Source organism: Lutra lutra, chromosome 3, assembly GCF_902655055.1.
Source record: "Lutra lutra chromosome 3, mLutLut1.2, whole genome shotgun sequence".
In the NCBI taxonomy this organism is placed as follows: domain Eukaryota; kingdom Metazoa; phylum Chordata; class Mammalia; order Carnivora; family Mustelidae; genus Lutra; species Lutra lutra.
In genome coordinates this window covers 104749045-104775385 of record NC_062280.1, presented here as the reverse complement: position 1 = coordinate 104775385, position 26341 = coordinate 104749045, and the positions used below count along the sequence as shown (strand labels likewise).

Below are 26341 nucleotides of genomic sequence, written 5' to 3'. Positions count from 1 at the left end.
TAGACAGACACAGTGGGTCACAGTAGGCTGGTGTTGCCATCCCAGGAGCATCTGGAGAGGCCAGAGTCGTGGAGACCCTGCAAGCTCGGGCAGTCCCTGCTCAGGTCTGGGAGCAGCGTCCACGGCTGGAATGTGGACAACCAGTTGCCTGGATGGTGGCAGAACCCTGCCTGGGTGCTCTGGGGCACGCTCAGACAGAGAGGTCCAGCTCCTCCTCTTTCAGGGCTCACTGTGAGAGTTGGGGTGAAGGTACAGCGACATCCTAGGGGCTGCTCATCTCCCATGTTCCTCAAGGGACACAGACCCTGGTCCTCAGTCCCAAGATGCTTCCACTGTCCTGGGGGAGCCCCGTCCAAGCCCTGCCTCTGTGTGCAAGCTCTCTCCCATTCCATACCAGCAACCTAGCCCGGGGCCACAGTCTGTCTGTCACTCAGGGGCTGCGCTGCCTCCAGAGCCCCGCATCCTGACCTCACACTTCCTCTCTCTCTCCCCCCATCCCTCTGGGGGCAGGCTCCCTGCAAGAGGAGAGCCCCAGCCTGCCTTCAGCCCCTCTCTCTGCATCCTCCCTGTTGCCCTCCTGGGCCAACCCCACCCGCTGGACCCCCGCCAGCTCCTGGCTCCTCTCCAGTTCCCCTAGCCTGGCTCCATGAGGAAGGCTCTTGGAAGCTGGGGTTGGTGCCCCTAAGAGACGGGGTAGGTGGCTGAAGCCTGGGAGGTGGCACAGAGCAGGGTAGCTGGACAGCCACTTTCCAGCCCCTGCATTTCCCCGCTGTGTGACTCCAGGAAACGCTTCTCTTCTCTGTGTTACCGCTTCATTCATAAAACAAGGACAGGGCCAGGTGCCATGGAGCATTGCGGTGGGTTAGATGAGCTTACATGTGCGAGAGCACAGGGTGACGGACTCCCACTAGCACCAAACCCCAGGTGGCAGGCAGAGGACTGGAAAGCCAGGACCTCAAGAAGGAATCCAGAAGTCAGTGATCTGACCAAAGCCTGTTTCCAAGGAATGCGTATGGGGAACGGCCCAGCCCCCTCCCAACATCAGTTAAATCTGGATCCCTGGATGCAGGGCCCAGTTCTATGTGTTCTGATGCCTGGGTGGCAGCTCAGTCGGTTAAGCAAATGCCTTCAGCTTGGGTCATGATCCCAGGGTCTGGGATGGAGCTTCAGGTAGGGCTATCTGCTCAGCGGGGGAGCCTGCTTCTCCCTCTCCCTTCTGGGGCCCCCTGCTTGTATTCTCTGCGCGTGTGCGTGTGTGTGTCAAATAAATAAATCTTAAAAAATAAAATAAAATAAAGCTCCCTAGATGGTTACCCTGTGAGGCCAGGCCAGAGCCCTGCTGTCGAGTCTAATGCAACCTGAGGGCAAGAGGTGTTCTGTCTTCTGTTCTAGAGAAATCCAGAGCTGCCCTGGTGAGTGGTGAGGCTTATACGAGATAACGTGTGTTCTCTCCTTCCTTCATGCCTTCAACATGGGCGATTACTGTGTAGATGCCAAAGATAAAAGGGCACATTGGACCCCACTGGTTCCTGATCTCAAAGAGTCAGTCCCTAATGGGAAAGGCTAGCAAGCTAGAGTGCTGGGGATGGTGACAGGCGGAGGGGGAGGCCCTTTGCCCATGCTGGCTCCCTGTCTAACACTGCTGCTCCTCTTGGCAGGTTGTAAGGGGCTGTGGGACAACATGAGCTGCTGGCCGTCCTCTGCACTGGGACAGATCGTGGAAGTGGGATGCCCCCAGTTCCTCCGGATGTTCACCGGCAGAAATGGTAACCGCTCAGCCCGGGGGTCTTGGCTACAAGGCAGTGGGTGAACCTCTGGCTGGGGCCTTGGCCTGGAGGCCAAGAATCTCTGGGGACAAGCGGCGAATGGAATGGTGAGAGGTGGTCCTTCCTGAGGACTGAAGGCCTGGCTTGGAGGTGTGGGGTGGGCTTGATTCAAAGGGTCCCAAGGAAGGGGGCCAGGAGGCAATGTGCTAGGAAGTGATAGAGGAGACTGGGCTTGCTTCTCTCAATCCACATCCCCATTTGGGCTCCCCTACTTCCTTCTATGTTTCTGCCCCCTTAGCAACCAGCTCCAGCCCCCACGTCTGGGTGCCACTGTGGCACAGCCTAGCTTTCCAGAACACTTCCTTTCTATGTGCCCATTCTGCCAGGCCCAGCTGATAGACTGTGCCCTCTCTGAAAGCCCCTCGCCTCCCGGGTGATCTCTTGCCTGAGGAAAACTGTAGTTTACAAGGATTTTCTTAATTTGAGGCAGGGAGAGAGGGAGACTGTCTCAGACAGGGGATGTTCGGAGACTAACTTGGGCTCACACCCCACCACGTGCCAGTTATTTTTATATACATGGGCTCACTGAACCATCACAAGTTCCCTGCCAATGACAGACCTTGTCTCCTCCTCTTGACCCAGGAGGGAGCGACAGTAACAGGGAGTTAAAAGGAGTTAACCTTAACACATTGCCTAAGCTTCACAGCTAGAAGATGGAGAAACTAAGATTCAAACCCAGATTTGTCCAACTTCAAAACCAGTACCCTGTCCTCGATACCATGGTCAAGGTGGGACTACAGCCTTGTGGTGGGGGGTGATGCTGGGTGGAGGCAAGGTAATTTCACGGCCTTTGGCCCCCGTCCTCCATGAGGTCATTTAAAGTCTAAAGTCTGCCACTCCCTCCCCCCATCTATGTGGGGCAGGAAATGCTGGCTAATGAAACCAGAAAAGAGGTCTTCACACTAAAACCCACGAGCATCTCAAAGCCAGGTAAGGAAAGGATGGGTGACCAGCGAGGAAATCAAGACCATGCAATGTGGGAGAGGAGTGTAAATTGCTCGCGCCATAATTCTCTAGTACTCATGTGCACACGCATGTGCACAAACACACTCAATCTGGGGAGCACACTGAGGTAGCTCCCTGTCCCACTCAGTCTCATAGATGCACCAGGGAGACAGGTCTGAGTCCCCATTCTCCACTTACTGCTTGGATAATGCCCGCTTGCTGAAACAGACAAAGGTCCCAAATCTCAAAGCCTTCATACATACGTACAATATCTGCCCACCTAACATGCAAACCAGCTGCTCTTGATTAGCCCCAGGCCTGAACGAGGCCTGTGAAGGCCTGTGCTTCTGCCCACATGGCCTCTGCCAGAACTCAGTCCTGGTGACACCAACCTGCAAGAGACGAGGGAAAGTGTGGTCCAGCCAGGTGTCAGTTTCCAAGGCCTGAGAGCCCAAGTTCCCCATTCTCAGCCTTGATTTTCTCATCTGTAAAACGGGGAGCATAAACAGGACCGTCTATAGGGCTGTGCTTGGAAATGAATTTTATTTTATTTTTTAAAAATATTTTATTTATTTATTTGACACACAGTGATCACAAGTAGGCAGAGAGGCAGGCAGAGAGAGAGAGGAGGAAGCAGGCTCCCTGCTGAGCAGAGAGCCCAATGTGGGGCTCAATCCCAGGACCCTGAGATCATGACCTGAGCTGAAGGCAGAGGCTATAACCCACTGAGCCACCCAGGTGCCCCTGGAAATGAATTTTAAATATCTTCCTTCATCCTTTCTCTTCCTTTCTTCTCCCTTCTTGCCTTCCCCCTCCCCACCTGCACACAGGTGCCAGCAAACTGACCAACAGTCTTTTTCTCCCACCGTGACCCTTCCATGTCTATGTCTGCGGTCCATGGAGCTCCCAACACATGAGATTAATCCACACATGACTGACCCAAGGCAACATGTTGGTCAGGTTCGAGGACAGGACCAGATCCTGGACTCCCTGTCCAGTGCTCCTCCCTTGCTGACTGAGTTCTCCAGTTGGAGGGACTTGAAGCTCTCCTCCTTTCCCAGTCTTCCCTTCACAGCCATCCCAAAGCCGAAGTACCTCTGCATCCCCCATCAACGTCCCTTCTACCTTTCTTCAGAAGAGCCAGCCAGAGCCTCGCTCCTAGCCAAATCCTCCCCAATCAACTGCTAGAACGCGTATCTGCCTCATTAACTAGTAGCCCACTGACTCCCTTTTAAGGACCCCCAACCTTTTAACTGCTCCAGACCCACGGTGTTCACCCAGGGGTGCAGTCCCACTTTTTCCTGCTGTAGGGAAGGAAGTTGGGGTGGTCCGCCTGCCACTGCTGCAGTTTCTTCTCCTTGCCACACGGTGTCGCTGTGGAGCTTCAGGAGCCTCCTGTCTACCAGTCCACAGGGAGACCCGGCCTGCTGAGGGTTCTGAACTTACTGAGGGGCAGTGTCCCCGCCCCCCGACCCCTCCCGGGCCACTCTATTCATACCCAGCCCCCGGCCCAGGGCACCAGCCAGCCCAGCAGCACGGGTCAGGACCAGTCCAGCCTCAGTTAGTCACCAAGAATCATCTTCCTACCACCACCTTCCTTCCCCATAGATCCCAGATCCCTGGTCTCCTCTCCGGAAGGAGGGCTCTCCTCAGTGGTGTCCCACAGGACCCCAGGGCTCCCCAACCCAACCCAGGGAGGAGCGCCCTGTGAGGACAGTCTGGTGTTTTGGACCGACCCTTCCTTTTGAGAGAAGAAAATAATAATAATAATAAATTAATGATTTCCCAGGGAGCCCACTACGGGGCCCAGACAGAATGGCTGTCTAAGTGACTCCCAAAACTGCAGGCTGGAATCTGCCCCCAGATATTTTTCTGTGTGTGCCAAGGTCTAGAATGTTCCTTCCAGGATGCATTCCTTTGATTCTTTACAGGGCACTGGTCTTCCAGAGTCCCTTGTTAGAAAACACGCTTCCCAGGCAGGGTCAGGCCTTCTTCTATCTTGGGATTGGAGCCTTAACACAGTGGAGGTCCCTAACCTGATTAGGGTCCTGGGGCCTTTTGAGAATTGTGTAAAATCTTCCGATGTACAGATGTATATGCACAAAATATTGATTGTACCTTCAGGGGCCCTTGAGGTGTACACTGCCCTGAACCTGGGTAAGGAAGGGCCCCTGTCCTATTAGGAGTGAAGCCCAGGGCAAGTGGGTGGGGTTGAAGGGACTCCAGATAGAGCCCAACCCTCGTCTCCTCTGCAGTTCTGCCAAGAGCCTGGTCAGCAAAGGGCACTGCTTCGTTAGCCACACCGGGCGCCCGGCCTGGGTCACATGCAGCATCTGTCTGGAGAATCCCACTGGGTCAGTGAGGAGAAGGCCCCAAAATGGGCAGCCCAGCCCAGGCCAGCCTCTAGGGACACACGAATAACTGGTTCTGGGCTCTGGGGAGTTTGCATTCTCTTAATTCAATTTTCCATCCAACCAAGCTGAAATTGGACGCCCCTGCTTTCCCGTCTGACATGCTAGCTCCCTTGACTGAACTGTAGAAGTCTTGCACCCCGCCCCCTAAATTCCATGTCTCCAAGCCCCACCACCGAGGTCTATTTTGGAAAGGCTGAAAGGAGGAGGGAGTCACACTGTGGGGCTCGCTGGGCCAGGCACCAGGCTGGGCACTTACTGATGCTATCGGGTTCCCTGCTCAGTCCTGCAGTGTGGGTGACTATTGTCACTGGGCACAGAGAAGTGAGGCATCGAAGCTCACACCCAGGTGACCAAGGGTGGGGGTGCTGAGTTTCCCACTCAGATCTGGCTACTTGGAAACCTGTACTCCAGGTCTCAGGGGCCTTTGGGGACCAGGCGGACCTGAATCCAGAAGGTCAGAAAGCCAAGGTCTCCTAGTGCTAGAAGCTGCCCCCAGGGGCCAGGGCCAGGTGGGAGGGAGGCACAGGGAAGAGTCACATCCTGGCTGGACTCTGGTGCCCAATTCTGGGCCTTGGTTTTCTTGTCTGGTAAATAAACCAGCCGTGCCTCCCTCCCTGAGTGCTGGGAGGATTAGATCAAAATCTGGAAATGAGCATAGTGGCTGGTTCTAGAAATGCCAGCCATCATTCTTGAGTTCAGTGGAACCCGTGTGACCCTGAACCCTGTGAACAAGTGGTCCAGACCCAAAGCCTGTCAGAAAGGAGCATGCAAGGCCAAAGCGGGGTGGCTGAGACCCCTAGAAAGGGTATGAATTCGAGCAGAGGGAGTGTCAGAATTCCTATCTCCAGGGGTGTGACCAGCCCCCTATGTGCCTGCCACACCCGCAGCAGCCAGATGCGGGGGTGGGGGGGTGGTCCCAGAGCAGAGGATGCAGCTGGACCCATCAGTCCATGGAGGGCGCCTCCTCCTGGTGGCTTCCTAAGACTTCTTGGCTGGCAGCTTCTCTTCCCCAGTCTTCGGGCTCCTACTCTAAAAGCTACTCCCTGGAGAACTTACCTATTCCCTTAGAGAAGAATTTAGCACGGGCTCCTCATCTCCACTGTGTTGCAATTCCAGCCCTCCAGCTAGCGGACAGATGAGCAAGGGCTTTGGGTGGGCACCCGGAGCCCTCAGGAGCTCATCAGGGACTAGGCGAGGCCGGGAAGCCAGCCACCACTGTGTGAGGGACTTGGCCTTGGCGGCGTGGGGGAGGAGAAGGGCAGCAAGCTCTGTGGGAGGACCAAAGTGACCCTGTGATTTACAAGGCAGAGAAGCTCGGAGATGTGGCTGGAGGACTGAGAATGCCTTCCTTCCTTTCCAGCCCCTGGAAGGTCTACCTCAGTGCTGGTAGTCAGCTCCGTGGGTGGTTTTCAGGTGCTGGAGAGCAGGGTGTGAAGTGAGATTTGAAATCAAACTTCCTTGGTGTGAGAGCAGCACCCAGAGCCTGAGGACATTTCCCGATGGGCATGACCAGGTCCTTGCCAACCATGTCAGTTTCTCGGGAGAACCCGCCCAGTGAAGGGTGGCGCGACCTGGGATGGGGATAAGCAGGGGGAAGAAAGGGGATCAGTACACAGTATGCAGCTGAGAGTGGGGTCCGAGACCCCAGGTTCAAATCCCACTTCCTCCATTTCCTGTGCTGTGGTTTTAGGCAGATTATTTAACCATGGCATGCCTCAGTTTCCCCAACAGTAAGATGGCTGCACTATTTACATGTCATACTATGTTTTACTATAAAAGTAACTGCCTGGTTCATAGTCTTGTTAGGGTTAAAGGAGTTCCTGCCTGCCACAGGCTTAGAACGGTGTCTGGCGCATAGTATAATCACCACGTATCATTACAATAGAGCACAAGATTTTATAATTGAACAAGTACATAATCCTTAGAGAATGAGATTGGTGGGTTTTTTTTTTTTTTTTGGTTGGGGATGTATAACCAAAGTCGCTTGGGACTGCTGTCCTTGAGCACAACGCTTGGCCCCTTGCGTTTTATGGGACACTGTAATCCCTTTTGAGAGTACTGGTGTCCTACCCTCGGGAAGGTTTATATTTATCTCCTGTGAACACCCAAGAGATCAGGGAGCAGCCCCTGTTTTGGGAAAACCCAGAAAAAGCCAGAAGTGGCCCCTCGGCCTGTAGGGTTGGAGGATGGGCAGGGGAAGTCCCCCTTGGAGCACTGAGGGAACTTGATCTGAGATCGGAGCCCGGGAAGGGTGGGTGAGGGGAGAGGGGAGGAGTGGACAGGCCCAGGGTAAAGCTGTAGTGCTCCAGGGCCTGAGAGACCCCTGGACGGGGGCTGGGCCTGGGGGCAGCCAGCTGTGCTGGGGAAAGGTAAGGAAGGGGAAGCTCTGCAGGGTCGGGGACACAGAGTCCAATGGAGGAGAGCTGTTGGGACGGGAGGGTACTGTGACATATGTCCTGCCCTCCCCCCTGTATGCGGAGCCCTGTGTCTGGCACGGAGGGACATGGGGGTGGGCGAGGCTATGGGACCCCAGGGGGAGGCCAAGTAGTGCTTGGAGGCTAACAGGGTATTTGTTCAGAGCTGGGCTGGTTTGTAAATCAAGGCCTCGGTGGTCCGCAGGTCTGTCTCTCTCTCACCTGTGCACACACATCCGAACCTTTGCACTTTCTAGGGCTATCTCCCTACTTTCCTCTTCCACCACTCTTATTTTTTTTTTAAGATTTTTATTTATTTATTTGAGAGAAAGCAAAAGAGAGATCACAAAAGGAAAGGGAGAAACAGACTCTCTGCTGGATGGGGAGCCTGATGCAGAGCTTGATCCCAGGATCCTGAGATCATGACCTAAGCTGAAGGCAGAGGCTTAACCGACCAAGCCACCCAGGCATCCCTTTCCTGCCTCTTCTTACTGACCCTTACATAGTCTTCAAGGATCAGCTGAGCTGATTGGGAGTGGACTGTGTGGTTCAGAGAAAAGCAGCCAGGACTGAGCTATGGGGAAATGCCAGGCCGCCCCTAAGGCGTGGCTGAGGGTACCTGGGACCCCAGGCCATCTGTCCCGTGTCCCCAGTGCTCACCTGCAGGATGCTTGGCTCCCACAGGTTCCATGTTTCGAAATTGCACACAGGACGGCTGGTCGGAAATCTTCCCCAGGCCTGACCTGGCCTGTGGGGTTAATGTGAACGACTCATCCAACGAGAAACGGGTAAGCCTGTCTGCAACTAAGAAAATAGAATGGAGCCAGCCCTGGGTCAAGATCAGGGGACCGGGAGCTGCTCTTGTTACCCACCCCACCCTGCTCATCATTCGGGGCTCCCTGGGCCTACCTCAGTGCCCTGGTGAGACAGCCCAGAGATGGTTAATGAAGACCTGGGCACAGGCACAGTAAGAACTGCCCTGTGCCACCACGAGACTGGGGGTGATTTAGTCATGAAACTGAAAGAAAAGCAACCCGCTGATTAAACGCCTGGAGTCAGGCTGCTGAGTCTGTACCCTGACTGTGACCTTGGCGGGGGTTGGGAGGACTTAACTTCTCTGTGCCTCAGTTTTTCCATCAGTGAAATGGGCTGATTGTGGCTCTGACCTCACAGACTTGCCAAGGGAACCAAACAAGGTAATCCAGGAAAGTGCTGAGAAGGGTACCCGGCCAGAAGAAGTGCTCAATAAATGTTGGCTCTCGGGGCTTCTCAGGCTCTGAGGGGAAGGATCCAGCTGCATGCTGCTGGGCAGGCCTGGTTAGAGAGAGGACACTGAGCAGTGCGCTGAGCTTCTCCAGGTGCCTCCATTAGTATCAGAGCCTTGCATCCTGACTTTCCCTGCCTGATTCGTAAGTGTCCTTCGAGACTCCGCTCTAGCCCTCTGACTCCAGAAAGCCCTTTCTTCCCACCTCCCCACCCCCAAGAAGGGCTCTCTCGATATGCTGTGTTCGTTTCCAAAATGTTACCTGCTACGTTGAACGAAATCGTCGTCATGTGCCATGGGCATCCATCTCGCTCACTAAAATGTGAGCTCTTCAAAGCCATGAACTCACTTAACAAACATGCATTAAGCGCCGACTGTGGGCCAGGCGTGGGTCTAGATTTAGAGATATCGCAGGAACAGATCAGAATCTTCCTCATTTCCAGGTCCCCAGGCCCCAGCACAATGCCTGGCACTTAACCAGGTGCCCGATGGATGTCTGTTGTTGTCTGAACACCTGCCATGTGCCGGTTCCTGGATACATGATGACACTAAATCCTCAGAAGGATTCATCGTAAGATCATTGTTTTCTCCATTTTGCAGATGAGGAGACTGAGGCTCAGAGCCATAAAGGAACACGCTCAGAGACTAGCAGAGGCAGGAGTCAAACCTAGTTAGTACCCAAAAGAACCTGAGTCCTTCCTCTAGCTCTTGCTGCCCGCCCTGGTATGGTGCGTGTCCCCTGGGAGATGGGCTTTTGCAGCCCCATGGGCTAAACTCCCCAGTGGGAATCCTGACAGCCTTGCTGGTCCCTTGGAGGATGGGGTGAGGGCATGTGAGAGAAGCACGAGGCGGAGCAGCAGAGGGAAGGGAGGGAGGAAGGATGAGGTTGGGAGACACACCATACCCACTTCTTCTTTTTTTTTTTTTTTTTAAAGATTTTATTTATTTATTTGACAGAGAGAGAGAGAGATCACAAGTAGGCAGAGAGGCAGGCAGAGAGAGAGGGGGAAGCAGGCTCCCCTCGGAGCAGAGAGCCCGATGCGGGCCTCGATCCCAGGACCCTGAGATCATGACCTGAGCTGAAGGCAGAGGCTTTAACCCACTGAGCCACCCAGGCGCCCACACCATACTCACTTCTGAATTCTTTTCTAGGACTTTCTCCAGCCAGTCAGTCCTGCTCTGTACAAGGAAGACTGGGTGGGGGGACCAAGGTGGAGACTTGGGTTTCTTCCCTTCTGGGGTTTGTCATCCAAATGGGGGACACATGTGAGGTCATCAGGTCTGGTCAGAGCAGGGTACTTTCATAACGAGACCCAGCAAGGATTGCTCAGTGGGGACAGAAGGTTTCAGAGGAGTGGATGGGCCCTGACCCCTGCAGATGACCATTTCCATCACTGACTTACACAAGGACAGGAAGTTTATGTGATCACATTGGCAAAATCCATAGAGAGAATGTTCTAATGATGGATGGCAGCACAGAGGTTCAAAAGGATGCTCTGGCCTGCGAGAAACAGAAATTTGCAACTTGGGTAATAAACAGATGTGGCTTATGTAACTGGGGGTGCAGAGAACAGGCTTCAGAACTCTTTCATAAGGCAGCACTCAGAAGCTGCCAAAGGACCGGGTTCTTGCCACTTCTCCTCCTGCTATCCTGGTGGCTTCCTCTCAAGGCTGCCACCTCTCGATGTGGGATGACTGCCATTGGCAATGACAGCCACATATTCCCCCATGCCTGCTTGTCCAGGTGGAGGGAAAGGCTGACTTCCTATGGCTCCTTCCCAAGAGCAAGAAAGCTTCTTTACCCAAACCCCAGCAAGCTTGTCCTCCCATCTCACTGGCCCAAAGTGACTTGAGCCTGCCCACCCCTGGACCATCCCTGGCAGAGGGATGGGACACAGGATTGGCCTCGGCCAGTGGTTCTCAAACCTTTTGGCCATTGGAGCCTTTTGCATTCTTAAGAATTATTGAGGACCCCAGGGAGCCTTTGTTTTTGTGAGCAATGTTTACTGAAACCACATCGGAGACACTGTCAGCTTTAGACTCATCAGCTGGGGAACAAAACCCAAGGCCTTAACCATGATATTCATCCAGGGCAGAAACTGTAAAATCCCAAAACAAGGACCTGAAATTTAACAAATGTAAATGCAAAGTTTGGACTTAATTCAGAATAGTTATTGGCCAAAAATAGTGGAAAGGAGAACTACCTTGGCTTCAGCTCACATAAAAAATTTTTAAAATGTAAAAAAAAAAAAAAATTCCCTAAGATCAGAAAGGTTTTCAAGCCATGTAATTTACTGGTGCCTAGATGCTGGTTCACAAGCTTTGTCCTTCACTCAGAGATCTGAGTCATCCTGTCTCTTACTGTTGAAATGTCTTTTCTCTTCTGATCAAACGATGATGGAAATGAGCACTTGTTGGCTGTCTTTTCTTCAATTTCCTTATTGGCACGCGCCGCTCTATTCACCAACAAAAGCCCACAACAGTGCACACAGATTGGCAGAAAGGACCAGGCTGCTGCTTGGGTAAATAAAATGGGGCTTGCTTACCTAGAGTGAAGGTTGGCATCCTGTGGCCCTTGAGCCAAATCCAGCCCACCACCTGCTTTTGTAAATAAAATTTTATTGAGACATGGCTATGGCCATTTACACTACAAGAGCGGAGCTGAATATTTGCAAAAGCCCAAACGGCACCCAAAGTCTAAGACGCATATTATTTGTCCCTTTACAAAAAATGTCTGCTGAGCCCTGATCTAGAGGATGTAGAGGGAAGGTGGCCCGGTCAGGAAAGACAGCAGAGAGATGGGCAATGTGATCCAGGACAGACAGCAGTGAGGCTCCTGGCCCCAAGCCCTCCTAGGGCGAGTCCCTGTTGCAGATGTGGAGGGCAGGTGCACTAAGGGCACATCAGGCCTCCTGGGACCAGGGCTCCTTCTGGATCAGAACTTACACATATAATGCAGGGACAAGTGCAGCTGGCTGGTGTCCTGAGGGTTCCCTGGCAGGCAGTCAACCCAGCCACAGGACAAGTGGAGCATTCAGCCAGAACACCCCATACTGTCACCCCGTGCCTCCTCGTGCTGTCACAGACTGGCCCAAATCTGCTTCTGAACTGAGAGTGGCAAATCCAGGGGGTCCTAGGAGTGAGGCTCGTACCCTCGGGGCTGGGGCTCTTCCTGCTAGTGCAAGATTATAAGCTGACGCATCATGGAACCTCTTATTTCTCAACATTTGACTGCCCTTTCATGTCCCAAAGTCAAGCCACCATGAATCTAGGGCAACCTACTGTCCTTTTGACTCTCTTCTTCATTCCTGAGAGGTGGATCCTGGCTTCTGGGATCGCCATCATACCAGTGGGGAAGCTCAGTGTCACATGGCAGCCATCCCATCAAAGGTTGCCTCTTGCTCTCAGAAAATCTTTGGTCACTCTGAGTCAGACTTCTTTTTGGTAGCTCCCTCCCCTTGGAGCCCATACAGTGGGTCTTAGGCCTCTACCTGTCAATTGTTCTAATACTTTTCTTGCCTAAGTTTGTTCGTTTATTTCCTCGGGGTGTAATGTACCCAGTTTTTCATGCACTCTTCCCTCCTCCAGAAATGTTCCAGTTTATTCCTGTGCCTCTTAAAATAGCACACGCAGAACTGGACGAAACACTCCAAACGTTCCCATGTTGCCTGCTGTCCTCCAGCACTCCATTATCATAACTGAGAATAGGTCTAATTTTTTTTTTTAAGCTGCTCCTTTATAATTCATACTTCTTACGGCGATCTTGGATCCGTGACTCATGTTGAAGGGTGGGGGATGGGCTGGGGGATGGAGATGGGAAAAAATCAACATCTTCTGAGTGTCTTGTAAGTGCCGGCCATCGTCTAGATACTCTACCTCATACTTTATTCGTTCTTCCAACAAGCCTGCAAGGTAGATATTACCCCCATTTTGCAGATGAGGAATCTGAGGCTCAGAGAAGTTAAGTAATTTGCCCAAGGTCACACAGCTGGTGAGTAACAGTCCTGGGTTTGGAAACCCTGTCTCTCGGCTCTGAAGCCTGCATTCTTTCCCTGCAGTAAACTTCTTAATACCATGGAGCTTGGGCCATTTGAACCTCAAGTCATTCTCATAGGAACAGCTGTCAGCAAGGTTCCCCCAATACTATTCTTGTACCCCCCCCTTTTTTAATTAATTACCTTTTTCTTCTGGTTATAAAATAGTACTTATCCACTGGAAAGAAATGAAAAGTATAGAAGAAGTACAAATAAAAATAACAACTCTCTCCACAGACTTATCATCCAAAGTTAACCATTATTAACATCTAACACATCTTTTTAAAATCTTGTGGTCTATGCGTGTATGTGATCAAACCACACAAAATAGCTGATATTCAATCATTTGACCTACCAAAAAAGGCAATTTCACGTAATTCCACTTAGTATTTTTTTTAAACAGATAGCAGTAATCACACTGTATCTAGAAAATTTGTATTCTGCCTTTTCGCTTAACATTACATTCTTAGCACAAGCTGACATCTGTTAAAACTCTTGGTAAACACCATTTTAATGGTGGCATACATCAAAATAATGATTTAAAATAATTCAGTTAATTGTTCTATTGTTGGACATTTAAGTGTTTTTCATCACACATCGTTCTGTGATGAACGTCTTGATGTATAAATATGCTTTTCCTTTTGTGCTTATTTCTTTGTGTGTGTGTGTGTGCGCATGCTAACGTCTTAGAATTCCCAGAGATAGAAAGGAGGTCAACAGGAATGCATATTTCAAAGATTCTTGATACTTGCTAATTTTTATTTTTAAAGATTTTTTTAAATTTATTTGTTTGACAGAAGGAGAGATGGTAAGTAGACAGAGAGGCAGAGAGAGAGAGAGGGGGAAGCAGGCTCCCTGCTGAGCAGAGAGCCCGATGCGGGACTTGATCCCAGGACCCTGAGATCATGACCTAAGCCCAAGGCAGAGGCTTAACCCACTGAGCAACCCAGGTGCCCCTGATACATGCTACTTTCAGGAGAGACTGAAACAATGTTTGCTCCCGCTCTACACTCAGATGCGTAGAATAATACTGCCTTTAAATATTTGTTCATTTGGTTGGGAACAGATGGGATAGCATTATTAGTTTAATTTTCATTTCTTTGGTTCTTCTTCAGGCTGTTGTGCAATTTATTTTTTGCACCCAGTTTTACATTGCAGGTTTTACATTTCTCTTTATATGTGGTCCTCTCCCATACCATTGAGATTCTTTCCAAATCAAAGATGAGTCAGTAATGTGAAGACTCATTAATATGAATTCAGTGTAGAGGAGAGGGAAGGCGATGGTCCCACTCTACTCCTTCCTGATCAGAGAATATACTGGAGCTTTCCAGCTTTCAGTTCTGGGGGTCTTATTTAGGAAGGCCATTGCCAACAGAGCATATTAATTGAGCAGGAGGGTGAGGGATCGTGGAAAGAGATTGAAGACATAGAAAGAAAATGTAATGCTGAGACTATATGTGAGAGACAAGTGGGCAGAAAAGCTGTATTAAGAAGAGACAGATCTGGGGTGCCTGGGTGGCTCAGAGGTTAAGCCTCTACCTTTGGCTCAAGTCGTGATCTCAGGATCCTGGGATGGAGCCCCACATCGGGCTCTCTGCTCGGCAGGGTGCCTACCTACTTCCCTCCTCCCCCCACCCCGCCTACTTGTGATCTCTCTCTGTCAAATAAATAAATAAAATCCTTAAAAATATATATCTTTTAAAAAAGGACAGATCTCTCTGTGTGATATTTGCAACCCTTCAAGAACTCTGAAACCATTCCAAAATGAAAGTTTATTAAAAAAAAAAACAAAAAAAAAAACCCTCTAAGCATTCTATTTATTTCAAGCGGCTCCAGAAGTGGGTATTGAAAAAGAACCAATTTAAAAGTCATAGATTTTAGATCCTTTTGTAGTTCATAAGCATGATGATTGGGTGTTCACGCTCCTGTGTGACATGTGCCACCTTCAAACCTTGTTATGACCTTGGCACATTACCCATCTGCTATGAAAAAAAAAAAAGTCATAGATTTTAGCTTCACATGAGAAAAATTATCTGATAGTTTGCACCCTTGTATACCAGATGACTTCTTCAAAAGGCAGTTAGCCTACATCCCTGGAGGGATTCAAGCGAAGGCTTGGATTCAGGGTGATGGTAAGGGGCGCTATGCACGGGGTAGAAGTTTGAGTTGGCATCAGACGATCCCCGAGATCTTCTCCAAAGCCAGGGTGTTCCTAGTCTATGAATTGAGGTCCAAAGAGTCTGATCAGCATAGCCGGCGGCATTGAAAGGTCCATTGAAAAGTTAGAGCTGCCTAAGCAGGCGCAAGAAGCCCAGCCGCTGGGTGGGCGGGGCTAACACACCCCTCTCTCGCAGCACCAGTATCTAATGAAGTTGAAGGTCATGTACACCGTGGGTTACAGCTCCTCCCTGGTGATGCTCCTCGTCGCCCTCAGCATCCTCTGTGCTTTCCGGTGAGAACACATTGCCAGCTCTGTCTCCCCAGCCTTCCCCAGGCACAGAATTTGGGTCCCTTTAAATTACTCAGGCCAGAGGAAGGAAGGTGGTGGGGGCACTTAGTGACCTCTTGATCTAGACTTTACTGGAGACAAAACACCGATGTTCCTGTGACTTTGTTCGTGTTTTTATTCATTCACAGTTACTGAGCATAACGAGGAATTCACTGCAGATGTCCTAGTTGTCATTTTCACACAATGCTATAAGATAGGTATCATTATCCCCATTTTACCAGTGTGTTAGCCAGACTCCTGGTTGCAAGAACAGAAATCCCCTTAAAACAGTTTAAGAAAACCAACGTATCCTGACCCACATAACCGACAAGGTCAGGGGTGTCTGTCTCTAGGAATGACTGGATCTAGGTGCTCAAACGTATCAGCAGAACTAGGTCTGTCTCCCTCCCTCTCTCCACTCTCCATTGGCCTCATCCTTAGGCAGGCTCTCCTCAGGGGTGGCAGAGACATCCACCAGCAGCTATAGGGGTACACTCCACCGGCTCAGCCACCAGGACAAAGAGAGCCTCTTCCCCTTTAGTTGCAGTTAAAGTCCTGGGGCAGGGGTGGGGAGGTTTCTATACGCCCGGCTTGAGTCACAGTCCCAACCTGAATGTCACTGCAGCCAGGGGTGGAGTACTCCGATTGGTTGGGTCTATCAACAGGGTGGGAGGATGGAGTCACCCCAATCCCAGAGCTGGAATAGGTTCCCCGTAAGAAAGCCTGCTTCTGGCACCAGCAGCTGGGGAATGGGTAATGGACCTCTGATCCCTCCCACAGAGGAGGAGACTCAGGTTCTAGGAAGGTGTAAAGGCTTGCTTGAGGTCAAGGTTACCTGGCTAAGAAGTGGCCAAGTGCCTGTGGCTCTGGGCCCCATGGCCTTGCATTCTCTCCCTCCAGGAGGCTCCACTGCACCCGCAACTACATCCACATGCACCTTTTTGTGTCCTTCATCCTGCGTGCCCTGTCCAACTTCATCAAGGATGCAGTGCTCTTCTCCTCGGAAGATGTCGCTCAGTGTGATGCCCACAGGGTAACATGCCTGTGTGCCCCAGAGTGTGGCCAGGCTGCATGCCTTCCCCAGCCCAACTCGGGAGAGGGTGGTGGTCCCGTTGCTCTTTCTCCAAGTCCCACCCGAGGCTTCACTAAATGCCTAGAGTACAGGGACCAGTGCTGGGGCTGGGCCAGGGCATCCAGGGAGAGTCCCATGTCTCCACGTGCACAGTCGGGGTCATGTATGAGAACAGCTTGTCGGGAAGCCCCTGGGGGCTGCCCTTCAACTCCCAGCCACTCTGGCAATTAAATACATATGGAGGGCCATCTTTTCCCTCCACCTGCCAAGTCCCAGCTATGGGCAGATGGCCAGCTCTGAAGAGGGTTGAGGGTGTGGTGCAGAAAGAAAAGTGGGAGCATATATGTCTGTGTCTGCAAACATAAGTCTGTAGTAAAGCAATCGTTTAATTTAATCTAACCCCTTTTCTCCTTCTGAATGCTCAGATGACTCTTAGTTCTTTGCAATCTTGCTCTGTGTATCAGCTGAGGATCCGTTTTGCTGCATATACCAGAAAACCATACATCAGTGGCTCAGATGGAGTTTGTCTCCCACATAAGCAGTCCACAGATGGGCAATCCAGAGGTGGCACGGTGGCTCCGTGATGCCATGGTGGACACAATCCTTTTCCCTCTTTCTGCTCTGCTGTGCTTGATGCCATACTTTATACCGCTTTTTACAATATGGCTGCTGCAGCCCCAGGCCTCACATCCCTGTTCCAGTCAAGAAAGAGAGTCAGGGTTAAACAGTTTTTATCTTTGGGTAGCTTTGCCTTTTTAGGGTGGGAAAGAATACCTGCCCCCAAGACACCTATCTACATCTCATTGCCTAGAACCTTGTCATGGGACCACACCTTACTCTAAAGGAAGCTGGAGGATCGAGTGTTTTTGGCATCATAGTCACCATAGCAGAGGCAAACAAGGGAGAAAAAGATGGCAGATTGAGATGGGTTTGGTCAACCTGCCTGTCATTTCCCACCACTCCCATCTGTAATCCCTTACAGATCTGTTGTTTGTGTTGTTTATAGGTGTGTGTGTGTGTGTGTGTGTGTGTGTGTGTGTTTTCTGACTCAAACTGAATCTCCCTTAGGGAGATTGGCAGGACAAAGTAAGAGTAGTAGAGTGAGAGTCAGAAGATGTAAATTCAGGGCCCACACCTCACTGACCAGTACTGGAGAAGTCCAGCAGTCCCACATGGGGAACCTTCTTGGGTTCCGGTAAACATCAGACTCCTGAGTCAACCACAGGCTCCGCCCAGAATCAGAGTCTGTGGGTGGCTGTAGAGCAGGAACCGCAGCCCACCAGCAGGGCAGCACTGGGTTACCTGCATGTGACCTCCACGCAGCCCATGTAGCAGCCATCAGCCCATCCCAGAAGCTGTCCTCTCCCCAGGGACAGCTCAGAGAAAGGAAAGGGGACCTTGTCATGTAGGAATGATTGCTGGCACAGAAGCCTCATGCCCCATGAGTCCCCAGGCACAGCTTCTGGTGATCCCTGCTAGAGACATGCCTCTAACAAGTCACTGAGTCCGGCAAGGCCAGCACTGGCATCTCCATCCGGTAGTCAGAAGTCTCCAGAACAGAGGCGGTGTACCAATCAGGGACCATTTTCACTATAATCAATATTGCCCTCCTAACATAATTGGTATGTCCCTTTATCTGTTTCCAGGGAAATAGCTTGGAAGGGATCTTGTTAATCCTTTGCTCGGAAATCCCTTTCCTTTTGTCCACCCGTCTGCTCATCTGCAAAGGAGGAACTTGGGAACTGGGCTCTATCTGACACAGCTTCACTGGTGGCAGCCAAGTCCAGGGTTTGAATGCACTTCCTGCTTCTCTGATGGCCCGTTAGCCTTCTTGCCTGAGCCTGCTGCCATGTGGGCTTCCACTTTCCAGAGAACTCTGTGGGCCTGGGCTTCTGAGAGTGGAAGGCCACAGGGGATGGCCAGGAGCCCATAGAGACTTGCTCTGCGACCTGACCCCTACCCCTACCTGTCGCTTCATTCGGGAGGCGGGGGCGGCTGGCAGAGAGGAGCTCACTGTCGCCCAGCCTGGGGCTCACCTGCCTCTCTCTGTCCAGGTGGGCTGCAAGCTGGTCATGGCTTTCTTCCAGTACTGCATCATGGCCAACTACGCCTGGCTGCTGGTAGAAGGCCTCTACCTTCACACGCTCCTCGTCATCTCCTTCTTCTCGGAAAGGAAGTGCCTCCAGGGATTTGTTGCCCTCGGATGGGGTACGTTTCTCCATGGGTGTAATGGCTGGGGAATGTGGGGAAAGGCACTGAGCCAGAGGACTTGGTTTCTAGTCGCAACCCCACGCTCAGTTAAGTTAGCTAACTCGTGGAATCTTAGGCAAGTTGCTTCTTGTTTGACCCCCTGGCTTTGGTTTATTTGTACATCAAGTAAGAATTCACAGTTAAAACGTAGCCCCAATTTTGGCCATCCAAAGTCTCTTACCATTTGACACCACCCAACTTACCATTTGATACTATGTTTGTTGTTTCATCTTCCTTAGACATTCCATTCACATATTTTCATTCTTGCTTCCTTTCTCTATTAATTAGGGTACTTTTGACTGTAGATGTCAGAAAATCTGGCTTAGATCAGCTTTAAACAAAAAAGAAAGCAACTGGGTCATATATTTGAAAAGTCCAGGGATTGCCAAATTCAGGTGAGGTTGGATCCAGCAGCTCAACAATGTTTCTTTGTGCCTTTCCGCTTTACCTTCTGTAACATCAACTCTATCGTTATGCTGGTGTTCCCAGTGTAATTGCCAGCAGCTTCTGGGGTACCAGCTTCCTTGGTATTTCTAATGAGAGAAAAAGGCCATGTCCCAGCATTCCCAGCAGATACTCTGAGGTTCACTCTTGATAGGACCAGCTTGTCTCAGACACATCCCTGAACCAATCAGAGACCTGAGAGAATGGAATACACTGATTGGCTTAAGGTGCTCAAACCACATGGCCTCCCAAAGGAATTTCAGGGTTCATTTGTAGGAAGGAGGGGAAAAGTAGCCAACTGCAGGCCCCATTCCATCTCTTCCCCCGTCCCTTCTGATCAATGAAGATGATAACTCCATTTCTTGAGCACTTACTATGACCAGAGCATTTACATGCATTTTTAATTGCTACCACAATTTCCAGAGGCCTTTCAAAGAAACGTGCTCAAAGATGGGATGTAATATGTTCACACTATAGACAAGAGCAGACCTAGGATTAAAACCAAGGCTTGTCTGTTTCCAAAGGTCCCTTAACTCTTATTCTGCCATTAACAAACATACATCCATCCATCTATCCATCCATGTACCTGTCCGTCTGTCCGTCCATCCATCCATCCATCCATCCATCCATCCATCCATGTACCTGTCCGTCTGTCCGTCCATCCATCCATCCATCCATCCATCCATCCATCCATCTATCCATCCATGTACCTGTCCGTCCATCCGTCCATCCATCCATCCATTGTTCATTTGATAAACATATATAAGTTACCCACTAGGTTCTAAAAAAATAGCCACATTCTTCTGACTGACTCATACGCTTACATGGATAGATATGTGTACAAGCCATTAATTTCATTTGCTTTCTTCTTAGTGCCTTTAATTAAGAAGTGCCCCTGCCAGGAAAGCCCTGTCTGTTCTCCTTGTCTAAATCCTTCCGTGCAAGGGCCCTATCGACTCACCTCAGGGAAGTCGCCAGAGCTGCCAGAGCGCACAGAGCCCTCCTATAGACTTTGGCAGCCTAATTAGCACATGACCCTTGGCCAGCAGGAGCTGTGGGGCTCTTCGGAGGACAGTAGTTCCAAGAATACTGGGGGACCAGGTACTTGCTTTATGCAGTTGACTCCCCAATAAATACCCACTTTGGAACCTGTCCATTGACCTTGACTCTCAGATCTGCCAGGATCTCATCGTATAAACATAGGCAGTTTCTTTATCTGTAATATCAGGATCACAATTTTTCTACTTTCTTCAAGTGTTTCTTTGCGCTCGGAGGGGCTTCTAGAGATTACAGAAACAAAAATAGTTCCATCATTCAAAGATGTCATAGTCTAGTGGGGAGACAAAATTGCATTGTGACATCTCCATCACAGATTTTTAGGAGAGCTTATCTTGTTTTATTATTTTATATTTCTTTATTTTAAAAAGATTTTATTTATTCATTTGAGAGAAGAGAGAGCACAAGCTGGTGGTGAGGAGCAGAGGGAGAAGCAGGCTCTCCACTGAGCAGGGAGCCCACACTAGGCCAATCCCAGGACCCTGAGATCATGACCTGAGCCAAAGGCAGATGCTTAACTGACTGAGCCACCCAGGCGCCCCTCAGATTGTTAGGAAGGGTTTAAGTGAGATCATGAGAGCCTTCCTTTCTTCCTCAAATGTTTATTGAGCGTCTACTATATGCCAGGCCCTGGGGACAGAATAGCACATGAAACAGTGGTTCCTCCCCTCCTGGTCTGTCCGCCTATACAGCCCCAAGGAGACCTTGAAGGGGCTCAGGAAGGCCCAGAGTTTTCTGTCTGGGAGAAGCCTTTCTCATACAAAAGCAGGGCCCCTCCTCAGTTGGTACAGAACTTGTTTCCCCAGAGACAGGTTGCTTAAATGAGTACACGCTCACTGTAAGACTGAAAAAAAAAGTTAAGTGGAAAAAAATTACCCTGGTCTCATCTAACAAACATTTTTGGGGGTTTCCTTCCAAACTATTTTTCCTACTCAGTTTTTCTCCACAGTGTTGTGGTCATTCTTTTTTTTTTTTTTTTTTTTTTTTAAAGATTGTATTTATTTATTTGTCAGAGAGCGCATGTACAAGCAGGGGGAGCTACAGGCTCTCTGCTGAGCAGCAGCCCAAGGCGGAACTTGACCCCGGGACCTGGGATCACGACCCCAGAGAAGGCAGACACTTAACTGACTGAGCCACCCAGGCACCCCTGCTGTGGTCATTCTATATGTAGAATTCTGAATCTTAAGTTTCTTTCCATTAACACACAAGTGTGCTCTGTATTCTTCCACCTCTGCCATAAACATTTTTTAACTAGTCTGTGGATGTATTTAACCAAATACCTATGATACAGACATTTAGGTTGTTTTTAATTTTCCACTACTATAAATAACACAGCGATAAATGCTTTTATGAACAAAGCTTATTCCCATATGTAATATGGAATCCTAGAATTGGGATCACTGAATCAGAAGGAGTGGACACTTTGAAGGTCTTTATATTTATTTGTTTGTTTGCTTTTAGATATTTTTTGGTTTTTTGTTTTGTTTGTTTTTTAGATTTTATGTGTTTCTTTGACAGAGAGAGACACAGTGAAAGAAGGAACACAAGCAGGGGGAATGGGAAAGGGAGAACCAGGCTTCCCGCCGAGCAGGGAGCCCGATGAGGGACTTGATCCCAGGACCCAAAGGCAGACACTTAACAACTGAACCACCCAGGTGCCCCAACTTTGAAGGTTTTTTACTTTTACAAGGATGTTGGGGTGTCAGTGTGCACCAGGAAAAGGGTGACACCTCTGGCTCTTCTGGGGATGAACCAAGGTCCCACTCACTGAGTTGGTGGCTCTCCAACTGGAGCCAGCGTCAGAGTCACATGGAGGGTGTGTCGAGCCCCCTGGCTGGAACCCACGCCCTGTGCCTCTGAGCCAGTTGGCCTTGGGTGTAGCCAAAGACTCTTCATGTCTGACAAGGCCCCAAGTGACGCTGATACTGATAGTCTGGGGACCACACTAAGAAACCCCAACTCCAGCCATTATTGGTTTTCCCACTTTCCACCAAGTCTGGTAAAGATGGAAGACCATAGGCGGCCCTTAAGAGCCCATGTTCTTTGCCCAAAGCACCCAAAATTGAGGCAGGGATTTAAAAAAAAGAAAAGATATATAATTTAAAGTCATGCACATACTTGGTTTAAATAATTAAATAGGAGGCCACCTGGGTGGCTCAGTCGGTTAAGCAGCTGTCTTTGGCTCAGGTCATGATGTCAGGGTCCTGGGATCTAGTCCCACATGTGCCCTCTGCTCTGAGGGGAGACTGCTCCTCCCTCTACCTCTGCCTGCCACTCCCGCTGCTTGTGCTCGCCCTCTCTCTCTCTCTGTCAAATGAATAAATAAAATCTTAAAAAAAAAAAAGTTTATTGCTGAGCCACATGGTATACAACGATTTTACTTTCAATAGTTAATCTTTTGTTTTTTATGGAGTCGCTTTTAATCGACTTATTTGTTTTATGTTGCTGTCCTTAATTCTCCCCAGCTCTCCCATGGAACTGAAAAACCCTCCAGTGCTGTTTCCCAAATCACCCCACGCCAACAGGAAATCTATTAGTTCCTATCTGTTTGGTTTCTTCCCGCTCTGTTTCCTATGGGCTGCCGTAGACAAGTTGCCACAAACTCTGAGGCTTAAAACAATAGAAATTTTTTTCTCTCACTGTTCCGGGGGCCAGAAGTTCAAAATCAAGGTTCTGGCAGGGTTGATTCCTTCTGAAATGCTCCATGCCTCTGTCTCTTCCAGCTTCTGGCCGTTGCTGGCAGTCATTGGCGGGTTTTGGCGTGTGCTTGCATCCTTGTGATTTCTCCCTCCACCTTGACATGGCCTCCTTCCCTCTCTGTGTGTCCTTTCGCGCTGTGTCTCTCACAGCCTTCTCATGAGGGTGCCAGTCATATTGTATAAAGGCCCGCATATGACCGGCTTTCTTGTAAGTATAACCTCTTCTTAACTAATTACACCTGCTAAGACCTTATTTCCAGAGGAGGTCGCACTCTAAGGTTCTGGGTAGATACGAATCTAGGGATGATGCTTTTCAATCCAAAAGAGCCACCAATGGTCTTTCTAGAGCCTTCTGACTTCTTGCAATGTTTGGGTTGGTTGTTCTCTAGACTTGCTAAATTTCCTTATCCTTCATGCTGAGAATTTCCTTCATTTCCCTCTATAAATCTATTCTTTTATTTCTTTTTTAAAATATTTTATTTATTTATTTGAGAGGGAGCACAAACAGGGGGAGGGGCAGAGGGAAAAGCAGGCTTCCCTCTGAGCAGGGAGCCCGACGTGGGACTCAATCCCAAGACTCCAGGATCAGGACATGAGCAGACGCTTAACCAACTGCGCCACCCAAGTGTCCCTGCAGTGTTACTCTTCTTCCCTGAGCATTTTGACTCATCTCCTTCTACATAAGCTGCAGCATCTTCTCTCTGTCCCCTGAGTTTTGAAATGCCCTAGGGAGGTGCCCCCATGCAAGCTGATTTCATCCTTTTTACCGACATCCGGCGGTCCTTTCATCTGGAAACTCACATCCTTCATTTCTTGGACCTTGTTCTTGTATCACCTGTTTGATTTCTTTCCCTTTGGTTTTTATCTTCTCTTTCTGAAACTTTTAATCAGATGGAGCGCATCCTGGAATTGACCTCTGATTTTTTTCGTTGTCTTTTCTCCTCTTTTTCATCCCACTCTTTGTGTCCTTCTTTCTGGGCGATGCCGCGTCTTTATCTTCCAACCTTCTATGGAGTCTTTTATCTTGGTTATCATATATTCCATTTCTAAGCTCTCTTCCTTGTTCTCGGACTGCTCCCTATTTTCGGCATCCTGTTTGGGTCTTGCAGATGTAATCTTTCCTCTTATCTCTCAGACGATATTCCTTACAGTTGTTTTGTCCGAGTTCCTCCTGCAGCCTGCATGGTCTGTTTCCTTTGAGTTCCTTCTCTCTGATTGTTTTGGTCCTTGTCTTTGATGTAATCAGCTTTCCTCAGATGTCCGTGACCTTGACTGTCTGTTCATGTTTAAGAATGAGTCACTTCAGAGCGGACCAAAGTCCCCGTGTATGGGGGTGGAGGGGGTGTGTGTGCGCAAGGCATGTCTCTCAAGGGAGACTGGGCTGGAAGTGGCCACTGTGTTGGGGGGTCCCCAGCATTGCCATCTATAGGCCCTTTGTCTGGGGCTGTTGGATTCTGCCGGAGAAAAATCCTTTAATCTTCTGCGTGGTTGTAAACCCGCTGCTGGAGGTCTGAAACCTGAGCAACCTTGGGACGGGGTTACCATTCAGGTGCGGATGATCATGTCCTCTAGAAACAGAATGAGCCACATACATATCCTAAAACCTTCTAGTAGCTACAGTAAACACAATAAAAAGAAGCAGGTAAAATTAATCCCAATAATCTATTTTATTTAACCCGGTATAAAAATATTGTCACCATATAGTTAAATATAAAAATTAGCAGATTTCACACTCTCTGATTTCTACTAAGTCTTCAAGAATTGGGTGTCTTGCATGTACAGCACATCTCCAGTGGGACCAGCCACAAATATCAAGTACTCCATAACCGCTACGTGGGGTGAGTGGCCACTGCCCAGGACAGCACAGGGGTAGACCATCACTTCTCCCTTCTCTTCCCTGCAGAGTTTCTCCCCCCAGTTTGCCCCAGGCTCCCAGGACAGCCTGAGACCCTCGTGGCATTCAAGAACCATTTGATTCTGCCTCAGTTCCTGGGGCAGCCTGGGTACCCTAGAAGCAGGAGGCTACCTGTTTGCACAAGATTTACAAGGGGGTTTCCATGGTACCTGCTCACTTCTAGGCTAGGCAAACTGCCCCCGTTCCCATGGTGGGGGGGCTATTGAAAATTGAGTCCCCACTCCCCTCTCCCTCCCTTTATTTTTACTCTACAGGTTCCCCGGCCATTTTTGTTGTTTCGTGGGCTATCAGCAGACACTTTCTGGAAGATGTCGGGTAAGCCGTTTGAAGGAGAGGTAACAGGAGTGTGTTTTATAATGTCCAGTTCTTCAAGCAGGATGGAGCTATCTAGGAGAGGCCTGTTTCTCAAACTGTGCGGGACACAGGCGAGTACTCTGGAATACTGGGCTGGTGTGAGCTTGCAGATAGGTGGGGGGGGTGGCCTTCATTGCACCTACACCCTCCTGGGCCTGCCCATGCCCTGAGCTCTGTGGCAAGAGCAGGGGCTGGGCAGAAGCTGTGATGCTCCAGGCAGGTGCCACTCAGGGAGGCAGCCCAGGGCCAGCCCAGCTTTCCAGCTTTTCTTTCCTCCTGGGATCTCCCTCCTCTACTCCTCCCTGCCTGTACCGCCTCCCCACCCCCAACCTGGGGCTTTGAGACTCCAGCTGAGGTGGGCACAGGAGAGGGGCAGCCACATTCCCAGGGACTCCTAATGGGGACAGAGAGATCTAGTCTTGTTCTCTAAAGCTGCCAGGCACTAGGGATGGAGGTAAGCCCAGGGGCACCTGTTGGGAAGTAGGCCCGTGGAAAGAAGCCAGGGAGGAAGTGAGGCAGCAGTGGGACAGAGCAGAAGTGGTTTCTCATGAACAAACTGACACGACCAGCCCAGGATGTGGATGAGATCCAAGGAGGTGTGCCAGTGTCCTGTGGTCTGTCTTTGGCCCCAGATAATAATTTCAAAATAATTATTTTAATTGGGTGAATTTGATGTTGTGTAAAATCTGGATTTTTAGCTCCTCTGGAGAACATGGGAAGTTCTACCAACATCTCTCTGTCTCCCTTATGGCAAAAATCAGCCGGAGTCGAGTTGTGGCTCCCTTGGGTCAGGCACATGCTCTCTAGCTTGCCTGGTAACCCTCCTGTGCAGGATGTCCCAGGGTCCTGAGGCCACGTATCAGTCACCCAGCCCCTTCACTCACTGATGTCACCTGCCTGGCCATTGTTGGCAGTTGAGTTTGTTACTGTGTCCGCTTTGGGATTCTGGGATCTTCTGCGGTCAGGTGCCAAACAGGTATGCACACAGAGCGTGCACAGGAGATGGGGGTGCTGCTCCAGTGGCCTCAGAAGTGCTCCCCGGCAGCAGGGGAGGGTCCGTTCTAACAGTGCTGGGCCCCCAGCCCCAGAGCTTGGGGCCACCAGCATGGGCCCTTCATCTGAAGAGCGCTTGCGGGATTTAGTCCTTCCTCGTCCCCTCAGTTCTC

The 26341-nt window shown here is 50.1% G+C and overlaps 1 protein-coding gene and 1 non-coding gene across 4 annotated transcripts in view; both read left to right on the top strand.

Moving 5' to 3' along the window:
- Positions 1-26341, top strand: part of SCTR (secretin receptor) — a 73470-nt gene that overhangs the window by 36772 nt on the left and 10357 nt on the right. For all 3 annotated transcript variants that reach the window (XM_047722585.1, XM_047722584.1, XM_047722586.1), the window contains 6 exons: positions 1659-1766; positions 8284-8387; positions 15252-15349; positions 16286-16418; positions 18512-18665; positions 25076-25136. In XM_047722585.1, the coding sequence (XP_047578541.1) occupies positions 1659-1766; positions 8284-8387; positions 15252-15349; positions 16286-16418; positions 18512-18665; positions 25076-25136 (658 nt within the window). The remainder of the gene's footprint in view (positions 1-1658; positions 1767-8283; positions 8388-15251; positions 15350-16285; positions 16419-18511; positions 18666-25075; positions 25137-26341) is intronic.
- Positions 14779-14882, top strand: LOC125096687 (small nucleolar RNA U13). Its single transcript, XR_007126344.1, has one exon. It is a non-coding gene; the product is annotated as a small nucleolar RNA U13 (small nucleolar RNA).